At 36.8% G+C, this 18,628-nt stretch overlaps 1 protein-coding gene and 1 long non-coding RNA gene across 6 annotated transcripts in view; one reads left to right on the top strand and one right to left on the bottom strand.

Annotated features, from left to right (window-relative positions):
• The window catches only part of LOC141381600 (uncharacterized), an 84,506-nt gene that overhangs the window by 28,550 nt on the left and 37,328 nt on the right, over window positions 1-18,628 (top strand). The gene's annotated exons all lie outside the window — the stretch shown is intronic.
• Window positions 9-11,582, bottom strand: dyrk2 (dual-specificity tyrosine-(Y)-phosphorylation regulated kinase 2). 3 transcript variants are annotated; one of them, XM_005164640.6, is made up of 3 exons: window positions 11,494-11,582; window positions 8,104-8,231; window positions 9-4,576 (listed from the first exon to the last, which is right to left on the bottom strand). In XM_005164640.6, exons 1-3 carry the CDS (start codon window positions 11,570-11,572, stop codon window positions 2,987-2,989), a joined length of 1,797 nt encoding a protein of 598 aa, XP_005164697.1. In that variant the 5' UTR covers window positions 11,573-11,582; the 3' UTR covers window positions 9-2,986.

The following is an 18,628-nucleotide window of genomic DNA, read 5'->3' as shown; positions in this document are numbered from 1 at the left end:
ACATTTCGTAAAGATGAACATTAAAACTTTTATTAATAATATATTCCAGCCACAACAATAAAATTTAACAAATGATCACTAGAAAAAAACTCTTTCATCAGCTGTACAATACATACAGTATTATTTAACTGGCCGCCATTAAACCCCCACTACAGCAATATATGTAGTGTTGTCAGCAGCATTTCACAAAATTAAAACATCATACATATGTACACATCCACAAATTCACATATGTACAGTAAGTTTCTGTGGCTGAATATAAACAAAGTCAAACAAACTTTGTTCCTCTGTTAAAGAATCATTAAAAAAATGGTTTAGTTGACAGTGGGTAGCTAGATTCAAGAGTTAGGGCATACGTTTAAAAACTGTAAAAAGCACATCCTTTTAAAATGTAACTTTCAGCCATGTAATTTGATTTTCCACAATGCTACCACTGTATTGCACACTGGGATAACAACTGGCTCACTGTAGATATCTTGGGGTTGCAGTTTTTGCTGCTTGAAAGATACATCCAACCATGTCAAGTAACACAGGTTTGGAGGTATGCTACATCTGTCAGAAATGTGATAGAAGTGATAGAGCTCAAGTCTCCTTCCCCTTTCGTTAACACTCCACAAAAGATTATCATTTTCAACATGTGCTATTGAGTGGCTTGATGGCCTCTTAATCAGGTAAAAAGAGAAAAATCTGGCTTCTTTTCCCACATAGCCACTAACACAAAAAAGGAATGCACTTTGGTTTGTACCAAATGCCCTGGGTTTGTAAAGTACAAGAATATCACAACAGTCTGAGGTAAATTATTAAAATGTGTTCTTATTTCTATCGTAATAAAATTAACCAGCTCTCATTGAATACTTTTGTTGTTAAGACAACATGAATGCAGTGGTGAAGACACAGGTTACTTTAGTGATTGTAGTCTTTTTCCAAGACATCCCTGTTAGAAAGGGACCCTAAAGTTATTCATCTTAAATCATAATATAAAAACATGTACTGCATGTACAACCTCTGTGCAACCACTTGTTCCCAAGTCTCATTTAATGAGGTTTGGGATGTATCTTTGGGCGATGCTCAAACATGTGCAAGAGAATCACCATGAGGCTTTTTTTTATAAACGGAAGGGAGAATTGTTGTTTGAAATAAAATGAATGGCATTGATAACCAAAGGCACATTGTATTAAACCTATGGGCACAATTAATTCACACCGCTGTCAATTCACTGAACAATAAGAAAGTGTGAAGTACATTGTGAAATGCCTGCTGATGTTGGCAGGTAACTTCTGCATCTGTAAAGCACTATGGGTGTCCAAAGGGGCCTGAGCCCCTGTGCAGTGTGCAGTAGGCCTGGTGGGCACTGCCCGTCTCCAGTGGGGGAAGTAGTGAGGGATCAACATGAGCATTACAGCTTTGCTGGTCTCCCTGACAGCTCACAGAATGACCTCCTTCCACTCCCCACAATCCATGACTGGTTAAAAGCAAGCAGGACTCCCTCCTGCTCAAGTAGGATGTCAAAGTAGTGGCAGATATATTTTTGTGCATTACATTGTAAATCACTCCACTGATATACAAGCCTCATTCAGGCCACTAGTTTCATCTATATTAGCTCTTCATTGACACAACAAAATTAAATAAATAAGTTAATCCTATTTAGCTTTTACACCCCTGTCAGTCAAATTATTCTTTCCATACCACAAATGCTACGTACATGGCCAATCTTTGTGTTCAAATCCAACTGTTCTGGATTTGGGGAAGGTGTTATTAATAACTTATTTGTAACATTATCATTTAAAAAGGGAACAACCTTTAAGAGTTTTAACTCTGGCCTGATATTAGCAAGTCCACCCAATAATTACAAAATATTAAAATATGAAATGTTGTCATTTGTATTTTCTGTGGTTATAGATTCAGTTCTAATAGTACAGTGCTATGCCATTGTCTTGTTAATCTAAGCTTGCATTCAAGCAAATTCAATATCCTTACTCTTAGACACAAGCGCTGCAAAAAACAAACAAAAAAAACATTCATTTTAAAAGACGAGACAATAGTCATTCTAGTCCTTAAAAGTACAAAATAACCAGTCTTCACTTATTGTGATTACACAACACTGTTTTGTTCCATCTGTGTGTTAGGTTAAGCTATAAAAAACATAAAATAGGTAAAGCACCAAAGTTTTTCCTTCCAGGACAGTACATGTTCAAAGCACTCTTCCAGCGAATAGCTTATAAATTACATGAACATACACCTGCCGAGTACTGCTAAGAGCAGTATAGTCTCAAACCACAGATTCCTGTAAACTTGCAATCAGTCTATTTTATGTAGACCACTTACGATACGTTCTCTCTTTTCCTCATTTAATTTCTTGAAGGAATGTCAAGAGATTTATAGGCACATGCCAAGTCTATCATGTAAACATTGTTTCTCTACCTCATAACAGTCGGCAACATCCACTCTCCATTATGACCTGTTTCTCTTATCATAGTCTCCTAGAGTGCATTATGAATTTCTCTAGTCTTGATATCGACAATGAGAATGGCAAATGCAACAGACCTTAGGTTGCACTGCTTTCAGTAAAATACATTTTTAATCCTCATCCATAAATGCACCATTTTATCTTACAGGATCTGAGGGTGGTGATTAAAATTTTTGAAGAACACAAAATATTGTAACCTACAATTATGGCATTGTGGCAAGGCCATTTAATTTTGAAATGTCTGTATCGAAACAATTGGACTCTTTGTTATAGACCAGATTGTATGAATCCTATGTCAAAGCAGCATTTGACACAGACCTGAGATAAAAACTTAAGTGTTGTTCCCCCTTTCTTGGCCGTATGAGCTTTCCTACAAAAAAAATCCAACTAAAGGTGCTACGAAGCAATTCGTAACTGGTGGATATGCATCAAGAACTTCTATTCCTAAAAAAAGTCATGCTTTTGAATGTTCAGCTTTGCATTTCAAATACAATTATTAGAAAGAAATTAAATTAGTATTCAGCTGACTAATTTTGGCAACACTGTCCTTTGTTGTATATTCCCATTGGCATCAGTCATTTGTGCCAGGTTAGTCCTTAATTTTGTGGCTGAGCCAGAAGGGGGAGGTAATTTGGAGATTGAAGTTATAGCACCAGTACCCTCAGTGATCCGCTTTACAGTTGTTTTCTCCGTGGGAGGTTTTGGCAAGCGTCTTCTGAGCCACGGGTGGCGAAGGGCCTGACTAGGGGTCATACGCTGGGACGGGTCCCACTCTAGACACTGTTTGAGGAAGTCCAAGAAGAGAGGGTCATCACAGCCCTTTAGTGCTGTCACCCAGTCCCTGCTGCCTGGTGGACCTCTGAGTTTGCCCCTACGTGACCTTCCCCCATTCAGGACCACAGAGGCATCAGGTAAGGTTGTGACTGTGCAGTAACGGGGATGTCCCTTTGAACTGATGAAATTTTTGGCTCTCTTGGATGATTCCAGTAACTTCTCAGAGGGCATACCTAGCATCTCTATGACACATGCTAGTTGGTCCCCTTCATCTTCTCCAGGCAACAGAGGGTACCCTGTAAGTAATTCCGCTAAGATACAACCTAAGCTCCACATATCAATTGGCATCCCATATCTAGCACCCAGAATGACCTCTGGGGCCCTGTAAAAGCGTGATTGGATGTAAGTGTAGACCCGTTGATGCTCATAGCAGCTGGAGCCAAAGTCAATCACTTTTATCCCACTTCGACCCTGCTGCTTCAGAAGGATATTCTCAGGCTTGAGATCGCAGTGAATGATTCTGTTCTTGTGCAAGGATTCCAAACACTGCAATATAGAGTGTGCAAACTTGCGCACTAGTGGCAAACTAAACCCCTGAAACTTGTTTTTCTTGATGAGCTCATAGAGGTTCATGCTGAGCAACTCAAACGTCATGCAAATATGGTTGCGGAATGTAAAGTTCTCCAGCATGTGAATGACATTCATGGTGGAGTCCTTATCCTGCTTGCGTAAGTGTTCCAGAATCCGAATTTCCTCAGCTGCTTGGCGATGGAAACGCTTTTCGTTACGCACCATTTTCAGAGCCACATGCTGATGGTTCTTGTGGTCATAGGCTTTTACCACTTGGCCAAAACTGCCTTTACCAATAACTTTTAGTACCTCATACCTATATGCTATATGGTCATGAGGCACATGAATGTAGGAGCCCTGATCATCATCATAACCTCCGTTGTTTGACCCCCCAACTACACCTTGTCTTTTCTTTGCATTTGGACCTATAAAATAGATCTCAGTGTAGCTGAGGATCTCTTGGTGTTCAAATACTGAAAGCTTAGACATGTACTGTTTCATGGCCTGCTCAGGAGTCAAAGGTGCTGGCTTAGGTTTGCTTTCAGTTGATTTGATAGAAGTTGAGCTGCCTTGTCGACACTGGCTGATTTCTTGCTGCTTCTCCGGCATGGCTAGACCTGCTCTACCTACAGGTGTCAAGCCATTGGGCTGCGAAGTTAACACTGTTCGTTTGTTGCTGTTCTCCTCAAACAGTTGTTGAACGTGGATCTGCTGGTGATTCCCAACATGCAGATGGTCATTCATTGTGTACTTATTGCCTCCAGCCTGTAAAGTAAAACAAAACAAAATACATAAATTAAGGTTTGTTTTTCCAAATGAACTTGTGGAACAGGTGATAAAACAGCAAATTAGATTGGTCTCAAAACAGTCTTGGAACCTCTTAGGAGGTAATGATTATCCCAAATCACTTTAACCCTGTCAATGGTGGTGGAACAAACTTAGGTCTATTGGAGAAAGCAAAATACTCAAAACATAGTCAAACTACACCCTTAAAATTGTTGAAGTTGGAATGCTAATGTAAGACTGGTGTAATTTATTTTGCGCTTATCTGCTAATAGAAATATATATTCAATTTAGACAATAGGTTTTTAGCAATGCCTGAACAGAGAACAACTTAATCCCTATCTATTCTTAGTGGATCGAGAGAAATAAAGCTTCCTGAACTAAAGACCAGAGATAATCTACAGATAACATTCACATAATCTGCAGAGGGAAAAGAAAGGCTTGAAGAATTTATATAAAAAAAAAAAAAACAGATTAAGCATTTATATCTAATAGAAAGTCACATCCCTTGTTAAATTCTGGTGTACAAATGAACATAATAGGTCATGCTGGTTTGCACAACTTAGATGTTGCAGAACTAATATAAGAGTTGGTATCCATGGTGCGAGTGGCAATTCATTCAAATGCTACTTGATGTTGATCTTGTGCACAAAACAATATTTTTGTTTATTTTTTGACATTAGACACAAATTTCCTGCTTTCCTGTATCTTCTGCCCAGCAAGATGCTTACTTCCTTGATAATGTGATTACCTCTGCATCTTGTTTTCACAAGGACATCCTGTTGCTTCAATCAGACGTTTGTTGCAACCTTCTTTTTCTGTGCCAAGACTTTTACGCCTTTGACTGATATTTCAACATGGTTGTTTTAACGCATAATTGTATATATATATATATATATTTTTTTTTTTTTTTGCATTTCGAATGATAATGCTCAAAATGGCTTAATTGTGCATTTATCATCTAATCTCAGCCTTTCCGTTTCACATGCAGAGAGAGTGATAATCCCCTAGTGCAAATAGCAAATCAGTGCAATGTAATTTTTCTACAAATCTATTTTATCTTAACCTATTTTTAATCTCTACGATGGCCAGTGCTGATGTCTCTACACCTATGACTGAAGATAAGGAATAATTCTGAGCTTGAACTCACAATCTAAAGGCTCTGATACAATCTGCTCTTAAAACACTCAAAATACAGCCATTTCTCTTCCTCTGGTACGGTCTCATGCATTACTTGAGTAGTGACAATGTTTAATGTCTTGTTTAATGACAAAGCTCTGATATCATGCACAGTAAACATGTAAGGAAAATTTAACAAATAACTCATTTTCAATCAGTAAGCAAATCACATTATAAATGAGGTTCCTCTATAAAGCACAGATTTAGGTAGGATTAGGTAGGGGTGTGTAATGTAAATAATTTACCAGCCATTAACAGTAGGCACTATTTACACGGAAATTATTTCAGACATTTTTTGTACAGCTCCTGCAGACGGTCACACTGACTGACAGACTGTTAAGTTTATAAACATGTCCTCGACTAAAACTTAAAGTGAATCTGCATAAAACTCAAGTCAAATTTTTTGTTGTACTTTGCCAATCTGCTAGTTAATTCAAACATGGTCTGGACAGGTGGGAGGTCGTGGAAAGGACAGCTTTGCTGACAGCTGTAGAGGACACAACTTGAGCCAAACAAAAGACACATTTAGTCTGAGGGCTACAGTGAGCCTGGTAATAATTCAAGTGCTCACCTACTTTGCAAAGAAAGATATATGCTTTAATACAGGAGCAGTAAAAATGACCTTAATGACCAGACATTTTAACATGCAGTCAATTAAAGACACAAGTACTGCTGTTGTAGACCTAGACTACCATGACATCCATGTCATACCATGTCACTTTAAGATCTTACATAATTATAAACACAATCTCTATTTTTTATATATATTCCATTTCATAAAGTTCAATTGAGACCAGCAAATACCCTGTGTGTTGTAATGACATATAACATGCCTTTGTGTGTGTGTGTGTGTGTGTGTGTGTGTATATATATATATATATATATATATATATATATATATATATATATATATCATAAATAATATCATTAAACATATATGTTGTATGCAGTTGTAGAATACAAAACATACATTTATATCTGACATGTAATTTTATTAATTGCAGAAATTCTGTCTTGTAATAGTATGCATGCATACAAATGCACCTACTACACGTGTCTGGATCTATATTTACCCTATTAGAATAACAGCTTAAAAAAGAACCTCTAGCCTCTTAGTCATAAATGGCATTGATCCAATTCCTGCCTTTAATTCAGCGATGTGTCAAATACATGTCCATGATCTACAATTCTTTTAACATTATAAATAAACAAATTGCTGAACAGTTGTTGATTGCCATGCATTGTAAAGCACTTCTAAGTATTAATTATTTTACTAGAATTTATCACCACATTTATCATCACTACAACATGCAAAACCCCTTTCTATGCAAGTTCAGTGGATCAAGATTTTGGATGTATATATTTACATAGGAAAATTCACTAGACAACAGATTTCAGCTGTACATGTTTGGCGTCACACACTGATGACCTGAACGTTTCCCATCCCCCACAAATGGCAACAGTTTTACACAATACATCAGCCAGGGACTGAGAGAGAGTCACTGACCATTACTCTCGGGGATACCTAAATGTTTTTCATATTTAAATGAACATCTACTAGATTCTTCTCAAAATAAATGCCATGTCAAAAATTGTTTTAGGTGCATGGTTTCCAACATTTCCAACAAAAGTATTGCAAAGTTGCTAAAGTCTCTTCAAAACGAATACCTTTCAAGTAAAGTTGTTTTTCTCCTACACCTTTCTGCTGTCTCAATTCAGTAGTTTTCCCCATATTAGTCTCAGTAAAGACCTTTGTCATATAATACCATTAAACATCCCAAAAACTGGGGTGCTACGTCCACTGCAGTTTTGAAACTCAGGAATAATATTTTTGGGCTGTCAAAGTAAATATTTGAACTATGACCTGTATCTTAACTCACTTTAAATTTTAGTGCACTGTTAGTAATAAAGCTGCACTGAATTTAAAATAGCTTCTTTCAAGTACATTCACTGCATCTCTAACACTAATCTAAAAGGGTAGAACAATGCACACTGTAAACTACAAGCAAAGTAAATATTTTCAGAAAATACTTTACTAATCTGCTTTGCATTCAATACATGTGGCAATATAGAAACAACTTATTTACGCAATGAAGAAAAAAATCATTACAATAGCATGCATCAGACATATTATTATTAGGGTTATCATTAAATTAACTGCAGCCTTGATTTTACATCAAGGACTGTTAAATGGTCTTTGCAGTCGAAAAACAATTAGCGAAACTCAATGTATGACCAAATCGAAATTCAGCCTTATATTGCAGCAAAACACTTTATGACAACAAAGAAAGGAGCATGCATCGTTGAAAATGCAAGAAGCATAATTTTACCGTGAGAGAGTTGCTGTTCCTGAGTGGTGGTAATGTGACGGGTGATGTGGTTTCAGTGCCTGCTCCAGCACGGGGACCCCCGATGCCCAGTCCGGGGGAAGACTGCTGGCAAATATCACCCCCTTTGCCTGTGGATAATAAAAACACGCAATGGGAAAATTGCTTACACATTTGCTTTAACGTGTCAGTATTCTAAAAAGGCAAAAGATGTGACAAACGGCTTGTTTGGTCAATAAATAGAAATCTGTAGCCCCGTAACGTTACGAATCGATACAGAAATAGGCGTATTGATAATATAGGAAATGTAAAGAAAACAAGGATAGGTTATTTAATCCATTAATAAAACAAAAACGAACACTGCACTGCAAAACATTTCACACCCTAGCTATAAAAGACCAATAAACAAAATAAAAATTTAGGCCTTTACAAAGCGCGTGGTTTTTATTTATATTAATTCATTTAATACAAAAGCGGCCTCTTTTCCAATGGTGTTTCCGGGGCTTATGGCTACTGTAGCCTACTCGACCCTAACGTTATAGCCAACACGAGAAATAAAACGAAAAGCCACGAGCCTTACACGCGTTATGGAGCATTTAAATCGGATAAAAAATCCATCTCCACAATCCAATCCGGAGAATAAATGCGCCCGACGTCGCTCTCTTAGATCCGGGCATTGGGTTCCTTACCAGTCGGGTAGGCAGCAGCCGCAGCGCAGGGTTTCTTAGTTAACATGGCCGCTGGAGAGCCACACACACGGAGAAAAGCCACTTCAGAGTCTCTCCCCTCCTCCCTGTGATCACCCACTCTGACTGCTGTTACTCCAATCAGCTACATCCAGACCTGAACGAGCAAACTCTAGGGGCTGCTTCCTCAAACGCTACCCGAATTCGCGTTATCATCGCTTGGAAACGTGCAAAACAAACAAAGGCGCACGCATGGCTCTGCTACGCTCCGCTCATTTGGGCCTAGGAAATTCTGCCCAGCGCGTAGCATTCTCTCACACGCATACAGTAACTAGACATATACTTTAAAGCGGTTTAGGGTGTTGTCTGGACTTATCTTTCACGCTCGTTCGCCTCCACCTTCTTTTCTTTCCCCTCCCCATGCGGCAGGCTTTATTCACATTAATCAAAGATTTGTACTCCATTAAAGCAATAGAGATGAGCATATTTTAAAGACGAGTGCTCATATTTTTATTATATTTTTATTCTTTAAGAAATAAGTACTTGTTATCAGTGCTTATTTTTAGTTACAATTGCTAAAATTTTTAAAAGTTTATATGTATTTCCTTTTAACGGTTTAAAAATGTTATACAATATAAGACTTGTGTTAAAATAAAAAAATAGAGGAATGCATGTTAAAATGGCTTGCCATACTCATAGAGGACTTCCAAACTCCAACCACATCTGACCCAAACAGTGTGCAGTCACATCTGATGCCACAGTTTGTTTATGCAAACTTTAATTCATGACAAAGCATTTTTATGCTTTCAGGCCCAATATACAAAATTTTCATCTTACTAGTAATATTTGTGTAGGTGTGAGTTTGAAGTAAGAGAAAAATAAAGTACAGTGTCTAGATTTCATGTGAAAAGTAATTTGATGATTTAGAAGACTATGATGATTAATGATTATGATTGTGTGTCAGAGCTTTATTAAAGGTAACACCCAGCAATTACTTTAAATAATAGTAAATTATGATGCATCATATGTACTTTCTTCTGGATCTTGGTGACCAACTGACCCATTTGTACTTGTAGTAGGGAAACATTTCTTTCTTTCTTTCTTTCTTTCTTTCTTTCTTTCTTTCTTTCTTTCTTTCTTTCTTTCTTTCTTTCTTTCTTTCTTTCTTTCGAACTTTAATTGCACCGGTCTACATAAACGTCTTTTTTGACACGCTTCCCATCATTTCAGTCTTTTCTGCTTACAATGCAGTACAGTGACAGTATATTGAATGATTATTTCTTGCAGCATGTTGGAGGAAATCACTGTCCACTAGAGGGTGGAGTGAGTGCATTGTAACATTACTGTATGTACTGTACATTTAGTTCCCAAACAGAAGCCATATATACATATTAATTAGATTCTCGTGTCTTATTTGATTTTAATACAGTTATTTTACTTTATTGTCATATTTGAGTAAAAAACAACAAACATAATAGACAAATGTCTTCTTTAAATTTCATCCGCTGCTGGTGAATTTGTTTATGCATAACTACAGATAAAATATAAATAAATACAAGCATACAAAGTGCATTCAATTGTGATTAGGTTATTTGTGATTAAATCTTTATCGCTATCTCTTCTTTACAACAGTCTTTATTACTAAAAAGCAATACCAATGATTGCTCACTACTCCTCCGAGTAACTGCTGTGGTCTTGGAGATGGTGGACTTGAACCACAGCTCAGATCATCCTATTTAAGTTTGGGCAGTGGTTTCTACCAGAAGGTGTGATTTGAGGTTCTTAACAATGACTGTATCCATTTAACTTGAATGTCCTGAGACATTGCCAGTTTGTGCTTGGCATTAAAGCATTAAAATTATAACATTATCCCAGTTTCATTACAATCGGCCAAAAAAATCTGAATAAAACAAACTGAAAAATATCTTTACCATCTTTAAACTCTAAAATAAACAAGAAAACAAAGCTCACTGTGAGAATAAACGTTAATAAAAAATATATAGCGAAAAAACAAGCAATTCACAATCATCTCTGGTGTCCATCCCCCCAGGAAACAAGCTAGAGTAGTGTCACATGTCAGGCTGTGGTCAGAGAGGAGCAGGGTATGCTGGGATGGCTGTCATGGCATTTGTCACTGTGGTTACTGGGAAACATCAGTGAGCACCATGAAACTGGAACTCTGATAACAGCATTGGCTCATTTTAAATGGAGAGGCTGAAGTTAACTCAGGGCTCGTGCTAACTCTCACATCAATTGCTTGCATTTTCTAAGAAGAGGATATCAAAGGGCTGGAAGAAAGCGCTTGTTGAGGCATTAAAATGGTCTACAAAACAGTTTAAATGAGTAAATATTAAAAAAACATTTACTTTAAATATATATTAATGCTATCCTCTGTCTTATTCTACCTATTAAAAGTCCAATAAATATAGATCTAAGGGCATATTGGGAACGTGCATTAAGTGTGCTGAGTTATCAATTAGAAAAGTGAATATAAAGCTGAGAGATTTTGTTATGCATGATTTAGCATAGAACGGAAATTAAGAACAAATTAGTACAAACTCTAAATAAAGTATAATATACAGTTCTACTCACTCATATTTAATTAACCTGCCACCAGGTACCACAAACAAGCAATAAATAAATCCATACATCACAAATAAACAACTAAATACATATAAAATAAAATGCAATATCTGATACCACTAACCTGGCAAACATTTGGCAAATCCAGTGATTATTTCATCCTTAAAAGCATTCCTTGTATCAGTCCAGTACCTTGTAAACATGACTTTCTTTATACCAGCTGTGCTGTTGTGCCCTTTTACTCCCGGAAGTTGTGTCAAGCCGACCAATCACATTAGACCTCTTCAGACTGATAGAGTAATTCCTTGTTTTGTGAGCAATATGCATCACATTATCACTCTCAAGACCATGGTTACCAAACAGTTTGTGGGTGGGCTGTCTGAGCCAAAAAAGACTACTGCTTTGATAAAGGATTCATAAAATGGCAGTCCCTTGCTTTGTGCCATGCACAATATCTTGTTGCACATACGCCATCAGCTCAGGGGGAGGATGCAAGGGTTGGGCTATATTTAGCTTCTTTGCTTTAGAACTGCTGGAGCATCCAGGCATTAGAATGGGACTCTGGGAATGTGTGGTGATTCCAGACTTAGCTTTTTTCCTCTTGGAAACATGTTCACAGAGGCACATGGATGCAGTAAATGACTTTGGAATATTGGCATATATATGCAACAAACACAGAAATGTGGTTCTATCGCTGTCACCCTACACAGATTATTGCAAGATTGTAATATTGCATCTATTGTTCAGCTTGCTTTTGTGCTTAACCATCAAGTTTCATATGTATTATGCTATATTACAAAACTTGGCAATGTTTTCATTTGTTATGAATATTTTTCTAAATGATTGGTATTTATGCCATTAATTAACTTTTTTAAGAAAACTTTTAATACACAATGTCTGTGGCTTTTTTCCATTTAATCACCAATTGTAGAAACAATTGGTGATTAAATCCTTTATAGAAACGAATAGTAATAACAAATCATTATTAAATACCAACCGAATAAGCTTTAAAATAACATCTAATCGAATGAAGAGTTTGCAAATCTGATTCGATACTGAGACCTATTTGATTTGCATTGCATAAGAAGTCACCCTCTATTAGATATGTTGCTAAAACAAAACAAAAATAAACATGAAAGTGTCTCCTAAAAGAATGAACCAATGATTCCAGTATATTTCCCCCTAGTGACTAATTAAAGCGTGTATAACTTCACCTGCTCTGCTGCAACAATAATGAACCCTGTCGACAAAACACCTCCTAATGATATCTAGTCCTGGGGACAGTACTATGCACATGAGAGCTCTTCAAAAGCACCCACACAAACACCTGATCATGTTCCATTAGTTAACACTAAAGCATCCACCTGAAATGGGGGTCAAGGCCAAAGAAATTGATATCAACAGTCAAACAGAAAAGGTCCAAGTTGTTTTAAACTTGATTATCTTACATAGTGGTTTTCAGATTTTTATGCTTCTTACAGCATCACGCTGTTAGCTTAGCAACAGCTCTATTTCAGATTCAGGAGCTATTTCTGTGGCACATATGATTGTTCCTTATGAATCTTTTAAAAATGATCACGCTAGTTTTCTTGAAATGTCTGTTTATGTAGACATCACTAGATCTTGAAACAGCAGCACATTTCTTGCGCTGACAACATACAGGAACCTCTCATTCATTAAAGCCTCAACATATATCCAATAATCAATTACAACCCTACCCCTGTGTACCTTTTCTTATACAGTGCTCAGGCATAAACCTGTACACTACTTTTTGAACATGAATATTTTGATTTATTTCCTAGTGAATGTAGCCAATTTTTTAATGCATTTAAACAAAACAGTTTTATTAAAATGTTATATGTATTAAAATAAGAGTTTGGTCATCCTAACATCTTTACAAAATGGAAAGATACCACATTTAACTTGAAACAAGGTATTAAAAAATAAACTACAAAGTTTAAACAAAATTGTATATTTCTCTTGAGTTTTCTGTTGATTAAAATATATATATTTTCCCCAGTGATGGGTTGCAACCCATGGAAGGGCATCTGCTGCGGGAAAACATATGCTTGAAAAGTTGGTGGTTCATTCTGCTGTGGCGACCCCAGATTAATAAAGGGACTAAGCCGAAAAGAAAATGAATGAATGAATGAAAAATATATTTAACATTTTTCCCCAACATATTAATTTGGATGTGCTAATTTGTGGACTGTTATCTTAAATTATTTTGTTAAATTAGTTCTTGTTTTGGCTTTGGTACTGACTAATCTGTATATGAAGAAATATATTATTGTAAAGCATACTAAAGAAAATATGAATTTAAAAGAGAGATCTGAGGGGTGTAGTCATTTATGCTGAGCATTTCAAATTATAAATTATTCACCAACACCAACATCATCGTCTGGTACATTTTATGCACCAGTGCAGACACGGTTGATAAAAATCTATTATATTCATTCTCTTTGCTCAAAACTCCAAACAGGTGGCAGGTGTATCATAGGTTTACAGACTCCTTTGAGCCCATTAGGATTTTGGGCCAAAACAAAAGCGCAGATGGCTGAAGTAGCATTTCCATCTGGTTAATAATGCAGTCAGGTTTATGAAATGAGCCTGTGTGCTGTTTAGTGATTCGATCTGTTGTCATCCTCTCACATCAATGGAAAAAATCAATAGATACAGTGCTTGAAAGCTGTCTTGCAAATCAACACTCCTGACACACAGCTTGACTGATAAGAGATTCAACAAAATGGTGGATGGTTACATAATAAATGAGTCATGTTCACACGTTAGACTATATTTGCATGCACACTCCCTGCCCACGCAGACTGTCTGAGCAAATATAAACATGCAATCACACAAAAAGACAGGAAATATATATGCCTTTATAAATAGGGTTTGAAAGAGAATCCAGCACTGATTGTACAAGGAATTTCCTCTACCTGTGTTTCCTTGTTAACACAAATCACCACTATATAAAATGCTTAATATTATTTTAGTTCATTAATCATGTTTGAAGTATTGTTGCAAATAGTGTAATTCAAATCACTAGCAAAGGGAAAAAAATCAGTAGGAATACGGAAATTATGACTGTCACCTCATGACCAGATAATTGTTTTATTTTAGATAAAATCATAACACTGACTCATTCAACATCTTAATACTAATACATACTTTCTGTACTCATTCACATTATGTTGCTTACTCTGTCTGTGTACATAACAGATCTATCTTCAAAAGAAATTGCCTAAGGCCATGGGGCATATTTTTGTCAGCTCCACTGTCATACATTCACCCACACTGCACATATTTAGCAGGGTTTATTTTTACAGCCATCTGGTGGATTCTTGTAGAAAAGCTCGGAAACACCTCTGAAAATCTTAAGCTTTGGCTATTCCCATCACCAGTGAATCAGATATGATGCACATATAAGTTGAGAGGCAGTGACTCAAACAGACCAATCCTACTTTATCTAAGTGTGCTACAAATCACTGATTTTCACTTGTTACTTCTCATTTTCTTACATATGTATCGTATGAAAGCATTTACTTCCAGTATCCGAATTCTTTCATTGCACTTTAAGACATTATAGCTTTCTCATAGAATGCTTGCTTGAGGGGTTTGATGTATCTTGATGTATTTGTGCATTGAATTCAAAGCTCACAGGCAACTTTAGCTATACTTGAATGGTTCAGTGCCTTAAGCTAAAGATGGAAGAAGCATCTCTCATTCCCAGTATTCCTTGCCTCTAACCCCCACATTCCCAGTATTTTCTGCTTTTGGGAACCCCCTCTGGCCAGAGACATGGTTTTGCAAGCAGATGCAAGGCTATAAACAGCATAGTACTTGTTGCCACATTGGAAACTTTGGCTGAATTTAGACTCTTCTCTCGTCTTAAATTCAGTCAAACCCTACCTTGAGCATGTTGCCTTTTTTCATTATGGCTACTGGTACAACATCTGGCCTGTATAAAGTGGCCGAACGGATTGATTGTAGGGGGAGCTAAATAACAAAGCACACATTTGTCTTAGTCTGTTGCATTAATCGAATGTGAGTCACTATTAGGCAGTCTGCACAGAACGGTAGATTTCAGCGCAACACGCTGCACATATGTTGCTCTGGGCACATGATAGTATTGTGCATGTTTAAAGAGCCACCATTCAGCTTGTCTCTAATCGTTTGTACATAGGGTAGCCCTTACACAAATTACAAAGGCCAGTCCAGGGCTGTGCAAATAATGTGTTGCTTGGCAACAATGAATCTCTATTATCAGCCTGAATATCAGAGGCCTTGTTTACATCCTGCAACAGACAGAGTTTACAAGGCAGGAACAGGTCTAGTTCAAATTACATTTTGTTTTTGATATTTAAATTCATGGCTATTGTTGTCATGTCGGTGGCTTGTAACATGCTACCTTCTTTTGCATAGCTCCAACGGCTTAGCTTACTCAAATGAAGCCTACGCTAAAATGTCTCTTGGCACATCTGTTTGATTGATGACGCTGAAGGCTCAATTACCTAAAGTGTTGTTCTACAAACAAGGTTAACTACAGACCTGTAGACCAATCAGCTCATTAGAAAAGTGATGAATAGAGAATAACATCCAGTTACATGATCTCTCACTGAGGGGGTGAAACTAGCATGAGTGTTCCATCTGCACCAACGAAAAGAGACACCAGACCCCCAACCTGAGATGCAGCATCACTTTTTAAGCGTCCCTCTCTGGTGGTTTACTGTGATGTTTAATGTATCTTCCCAACGGACGGTTAAATAATTTTCAGTTAAATGTGAATTAATATTTATATTTTACCAGTTGTTAAATATTAGTGCAGTGAGGTAATGTAAACAGAGAAAGCTGCACAAACTGCACTTGGCCTTTTATAAATACATCCATTCATAAAAAATTAAATTAAAATTCCCCTAAACTGCAGGCAAAGCTGAAAGTGGCAACTATCAAACTAACTTCCCTCTTCATCAAACCAAGACAACAACCACCGACAGCTACAGACTTACTACTTCAGTGTCAAGTAGGAAGCCGCTGAAATGCTTCAATGAAGCTTGTTCACACTGCAAGGTTATGAAGTACCACAGTCATTCCTGCTGGGGTAAAAAAAGGAGCTTCCAATTTCCTGCAGCTGCATTTACACATTCATTCACTCAACCAGAATAACCATGGTGGAATATATTGTGCAGTTCTGGTCACTATGAGGATGCGATCACAGTATAATCAAGTGGAGACAAACATGAGGTGTGGCGCCCTTTTGGCTTTTGGTTATCTCATTATTTTCCTTGCAGCCTGAGAGGCAGACATTGTCAGAGTCTTATCTGGTGTTTGTTTTCTTTAGCAAACGAGAATGCAGGCAAATACTTATTGACATGTTCAGAGAGTGACATTGAAAGTGAAGACTCACTAAAACCTAGTGGGAAGACTCCAAAACTACAATGCAGGCATCAAACAGTAGCTTGGGAGAGCCCAACACAAAGACTGCTCCTTAAGTGAAGCCACCCAATTTTCCTCACCAATTTCTTAGGCAGCATCACATCTATCCTCCCATGATTGCATTGTGACAAACTGAAATATTAATTAGTCCATAACATATAAGTATTTAATGTCTTTAGATACTCAAGTACAATATTTTTTTTCTTGCACTTATTAGAATACATTTATAAACATATTTGTTTGTGCTATTCAGATTTATATTTATTCAAGTTTTTTTATAGTCAGTTTAATCTCTCAAGGTGCTTTTTTGTATGATGCTTAGTTTTGTTAATGTAGATCATCTCAGAACAGTCAGAATGGTACTATAGAACACTTGCAGCAAGACACCAAGTGGCTAATCCCACTGCTAGTAAAAAAAAACTTTCAATATTTCTTTATCTTTGGTTGACAGAACTTACATTTTATCTCTTTCATTGCTGTAAATATGAAGATTTCCCCTTTTTGTGTTGGATTGTGACAAAGCTCTCACCATCTTAATGATTAATCTCAGGGGTAATAAAGAAACATTTCTAATCTTCTGCTCTGCTTATTCCCAAATGAATCTTATTGATTTGTTTTTTAGTGATGCCTCTTTCCGAATTCTAAAATTTACACCAAAGCCATTTATTAAAGCCACTCAAGTTAAAACCTTCCTCTTACCTTAAAAATGAGCCTCAGTATTAGCAAAGGCTTTAAACACAGCTCATCACATTCTTCATGAATCCAATCTGTCCATCAGGCTAACAATTCAACAGTTTTCTTTTCATTCTTCACTTCTGTTAGGTTAAAATATGGCATAAAAACAATTAAAAAATATATATAGAAAAACAAATATTTACAGCAACTAATGTAGTTTGAAACCAATTGTCTTACAGAATGTTGTAATTATGACTTAAGGCTTGTTACCTCATATACAAACACCCAAGCCTTCTGCTAGCCAAGCTCACAGGGACAGAGCATGAGTAGATGAGTAGATGTGTGACAAAGTAAAATTACACTGCTTAATTATTAATAGGGTTGAAAACGAAATTGTGTGTGTGCTAGAGAAAGACACTCATCTCGACTCCTCCTTGCAAAGCAATAGTCCTCGTCACTCTGTAATTGATCCAGTTTTATCTTTTACAACTTAATTCTACAGATTGTTTTACACTGTTCTTGAAAAGAACTATTCTGTATAACTCTAGTGAAACAACAGGATTAACGTTGTGTCGATCATCGCTCCTTTAGTCAAGAGAAAGCTTGTATCTGTTTACCGGTAAATGACAGCATAGCTTCTACAGAAACAGCAAGGCAACACAGAGAATAGTATGTTAAGTTACGGTCTTATTATTTTTGTTAATGAAAATTTCTGAAACAAACTTTGAGCAATTTAAAAAATACCCAAATTGAGTGTTCAGAAATTTCTACTTGTAACTCCTATCTGTAATTAGAGTATTTCTTTTTTCTTTCTTTTTTTGTCTATGCTGAATAGACACAGTCTTATTTGTTGATTGCAGGTTTTGTAAAACATCTGGGCCTAGACTGGCTGACCACAAAGCAGTTTTAAGCAGAGAAAAAAACAGCTTTAGCGCCCTCTTGATTTTATCTGGCAGTTTCAACAACATGAGAGCCAAAAGAAACACCAAGAGAAATGTGATTTACAGAAATAATGAAAGAGTTCCCCAGGCTAGTTGCGTGGTATACTGATCTTCTTTCTCACTAAGGACCTAAATCTACGATCAGGTGGTCTACTCTGCCTGGTGGCCATTTGTGGCAGAAAACTAATCATTTCCACACAGTGGACA

This window comes from Danio rerio, chromosome 4 (assembly GCF_049306965.1).
Source record: "Danio rerio strain Tuebingen ecotype United States chromosome 4, GRCz12tu, whole genome shotgun sequence".
NCBI classification, from domain to species: Eukaryota; Metazoa; Chordata; class Actinopteri; order Cypriniformes; family Danionidae; genus Danio; species Danio rerio.
Note: the sequence above shows the minus strand (reverse complement) of the source record. Positions and strands in the feature narration are given on the sequence as shown.

Excerpts from the sequence above, each read along its gene's own strand:
- dyrk2 (XM_005164640.6), bottom strand. The coding sequence starts at position 11,572 with ATGTTTACAAGGTACTGGACTGATACAAGGAATGCTTTTAAGGATGAA. Across the intron at positions 8,232-11,493 it reads ATTTGCCAAATGTTTGCCAG|GCAAAGGGGGTGATATTTGC; the intron begins GTTAGTGGTATC and ends TATTATCCACAG. Across the intron at positions 4,577-8,103 it reads GGAACAGCAACTCTCTCACG|GCTGGAGGCAATAAGTACAC; the intron begins GTAAAATTATGC and ends TTTACTTTACAG.